General features: G+C 43.9%; 1 protein-coding gene across 1 annotated transcript; it reads left to right on the top strand.

Moving 5' to 3' along the window:
• The first annotated feature begins 493 nt into the window (after window positions 1-493).
• On the top strand, window positions 494-2602 carry LOC127809282 (uncharacterized). The gene has a single exon (XM_052348047.1). The coding sequence runs from the start codon at window positions 494-496 to the stop codon at window positions 2600-2602; it is 2109 nt and encodes a 702-aa protein (XP_052204007.1).
• Window positions 2603-3693: the final 1091 nt, after the last annotated feature.

Raw genomic sequence — 3693 nt, 5'->3', positions numbered from 1 at the left:
TGGGTGCCAATGAGTCAGGATGTTAAGCTCCTTTGATGGACGACCTGTGAGCGCATAGAAGGAATGTTGAGGCCCCATAGCATAATAAACACTTCTTGTTAGGCTAATTAGCAAGCGTACGAGTCGCTTAAGTAATATAATGAATGAGTAAAGCATTGATCCCACAAGGATTGGATTAAGTACCAAAATTAGATTAACTTTAATATTATTTAGATTATAAAAAGAGATGAATTTGAATAAATTAAACTAATGAGAACTAAAATTAAATACAAATTTAAAAATAACTTAACTTGGATAAAATGGAGGCAACTAGGGTATTTCGAATCCACTTATTAATCTGTCTTAATTTTCAATCAATTGGTTTCTATCAATTCAATGGGGTGAATATCTAAATTAGTTAACTTTTTTTCTAAGATTTACTAATCTAATTAAATCTTAATTTGGACGAAGCCCACAACGAGGAAGATATTTGGAAACAGTAGCCAGCACTCCGATGGAAAGAGGCCGGGAGGCAAAACCCATAACCAAGCAAAATGATGGGCCTGAGGATAACCCTACTGCATTTAGTGCACGAGAGGCCGCCGATATGAAAAAGATGATTGAGCGGGTCCTACAACAGAATAAGTTGTTACCTACCTCTGAGGAACAATCCAGAGGAAAGCTACCATTCGTGGCCGAGGTAATGGAGAAACCTTTGCCGAGGAAGTTCAAGATGCCTCAAATAAATCCTTATTCAGGAAAGGACGACCCGTACGATCACGTGCAAAATTATGAATCTTTAATGATGCTTCATGGATGGGACGACGAGATAATGTGCAGGGCATTTCCTTTAACCCTAACTGGGCATGCTCGAGCCTGGTTTAACGGCTTACCCGAGGCATCTATCTCTTCATTCGGGCAGCTAAAAACAGAATTTATCAAAGCATTCATTATTAACAGTCAGAGAAAGAAGGATGCGACATATCTGCTTAGCATTCGACAAGGGAATAAAGAGACCCTACGGCACTACGTGGACAGATTTCGAAATGCCACACTTGAGATCTGTAATTTACCGATTGAAATGGTGGTGTCTGCCATGTTCCAAGGGACACGACTAACCCCTTTGCAAGAATCATTATCCCTGGACCCTCCGAAATCTCTGGCAGACCTGTTCGTCCGGGCTAACAGGTACATACTCCATGCGGAAATGATGAGAACGATAGGGGGAAGTGAAGACGGAGAAAGAAATAGGAAAGAGCGAGATATTGAAGAAGGATCAAACCAGCGAAAAGAACGGATCAGGAGGTCGGATACAGTGGGGCCACAATTCCATCATTACACTAGGCTCAATCAACCCCGATCAGCTATATTGGCGACAGTAGAGGGGTCTGGTCTCCTCCAGCTTCCGAAAAAGGCAGATCGCCCCATGGGGAGAAATCAAGAAGAGTACTGCAGGTATCACCGAACTCGGGGACACTCTACTGATCAGTGTAGGGAGCTAAAAAATCAGATAGAAGCACTCATTCGTGAAGGGCACTTGCAAAGATATGTAAGGACTGAAGGTAGAAATGACAGAGACCGTCAAAGAAGGGAAGAAAGGCCCGAAGGTCAAGATAGACGAAATTTACGGCAGAATGAAGGGATAAGGGATGACAGAATGGTGGCCCCCCCTGACAATGAGCCGACTCATCAAGCTATTCATGTTATCTCTGGGGGCGAGACCTTAGCTGGGAATACTTCTTCTTCTCAAAAGGCCTATGCCCGTCAGGCCTACCAAGTCAACTCTGTGATGGAGGTGAGAGAGGACGAGGAGCCAATCACGTTCACCCCTGCTGATAGAGGTGATATAATACTTCCACATGACGATCCAATGGTAATTTCTGCAGTTATCGCCAAACACCCCATCAGTAGAATTTTGGTGGATAGCGGCAGCTCTGTTAATCTAATCTATTGGAATTGTTTCGAACAAATGAACATATCCCAAGACCGGTTGAGAAAAGTGTCCTCTCCCCTGTACAGCTTCACTGGAGAACCTGTCTCGGTAGCAGGATCTGTTCAACTACCTGTCACATTAGGCGCCGACCCTCAAAGTGTGACTCGACAGGCGAATTTCATGGTGGTCAAAGCCCCTTCTGCAGCATACAACATGATTTTAGGCCGACCACTCCTCAATGATATGAGGGCTGTAGTGTCCTCTTGCTACTTATTAATGAAATTCCCCACGCTCTCAGGAGTAGGGCAAGTTCGTGGAGATCAGAGGAAGGCAAGATCCTGTTATCTATCATCCACAAAAGGAAAAAAGGTAGAAGAGACTTTATCTATCGCTGAAAAAGCCATACACAAATCCCTGGAAGAAGAGACTGCTCGCAAGCCCCAACCAGTGGAAGAGTTAGAAGCAGTGCGATTAAGTGACACAGATCCCGAGAAGTTAGTGTATGTGGGCATGAAGCTTCCGAAACCAGTAAAAGAGGAAATCATGGGGTGCCTTAGAGAAAATTTGGATGTCTTCGCTTGGACACTAAGGGATATGCCAGGGATTAGTCCCGACGTGATATGTCACCATTTGAACGTGGATCCTCAGTTCAAGCCTGTTCGACAAAAAAAAAAAGAATATCGCCCCTGATAGGCTACCAGCATTAGAAGAAGAAATTGATAAGCTACTAAAGGCAGGTTTCATTCGAGAGGTGTTATATCCAGAGTGGTTGGCCAATGTGGTTATGATTAAAAAACCCAACGGAAAATGGCGCGTGTGTATAGACTTCACTGGCCTCAACAAGGCGTGTCCTAAGGATTCCTACCCATTACCTCGGATTGATCGTCTGGTGGATGAAACATCTGGGTATCATCTAATGAGCTTCTTAGATGCCTTCTCAGGGTATCATCAGATAATGATGTATCCTCCAGATCAGGAGAAAACATCATTCATTACAGAAAAAGGGACATATTGTTACCGAGTTATGCCATTCGGGCTCAAGAACGCAGGGGCCACTTATCAACGCATGGTGAATAAAGTCTTTAAGGAATTATTGGGTGATACAATGGAAGCATATGTCGATGATATGATCGTGAAAAGTCGGGAGAAGGAATCACATGTTAAAAAGCTGGCACGAGTGCTTGAAGTCTTTAGGCAATACAAAATGCGCCTAAACCCAGCAAAATGTGCATTTGGCGTTCAGTCTGGAAAATTCTTAGGATATATGATCACACAAAGGGGCATTGAGGCGAACCCCGAAAAGATACAAGCGATACTAGATATGGAACCCCCAACATCAATTAAGGAGGTGCAACGGCTGACAGGTCGAATGGCGGCTCTTGGGCGTTTCCTCTCCAAATCGGCCGAAAGGGAACTCCCGTTTCTTCAGACGTTAAGGACAAGGAAAAAGTTTGAGTGGACGGAACAATGCCAAAAGTCATTTGAGGCATTAAAAGAGTACTTGAAGGAAGTCCCTTTATTGACTCGACCTGAAACTAGGGAAATGTTATATCTGTACTTGGGTGTAAGTGACAAAGCAGTAAGTGCAGTACTAATTAAAAAAGAAGGGCAGGTGGATCGACCAGTGTACTACGTCAATAAGGTTCTACAAGGGCCGGAAACGCATTATCCCTTCACAGAAAAGGTGGCACTGGCCCTATTGAACGCCTCCAGAAAGTTGAGGCCATATTTCCAAGCTCACTCCATTAGCGTACTAACTGACCAACCATTACGGAGCATTT

Source organism: Diospyros lotus, chromosome 9 (genome assembly GCF_014633365.1).
Source record: "Diospyros lotus cultivar Yz01 chromosome 9, ASM1463336v1, whole genome shotgun sequence".
Taxonomy (NCBI): Eukaryota; Viridiplantae; Streptophyta; class Magnoliopsida; order Ericales; family Ebenaceae; genus Diospyros; species Diospyros lotus.
Note: the sequence above shows the minus strand (reverse complement) of the source record. Positions and strands in the feature narration are given on the sequence as shown.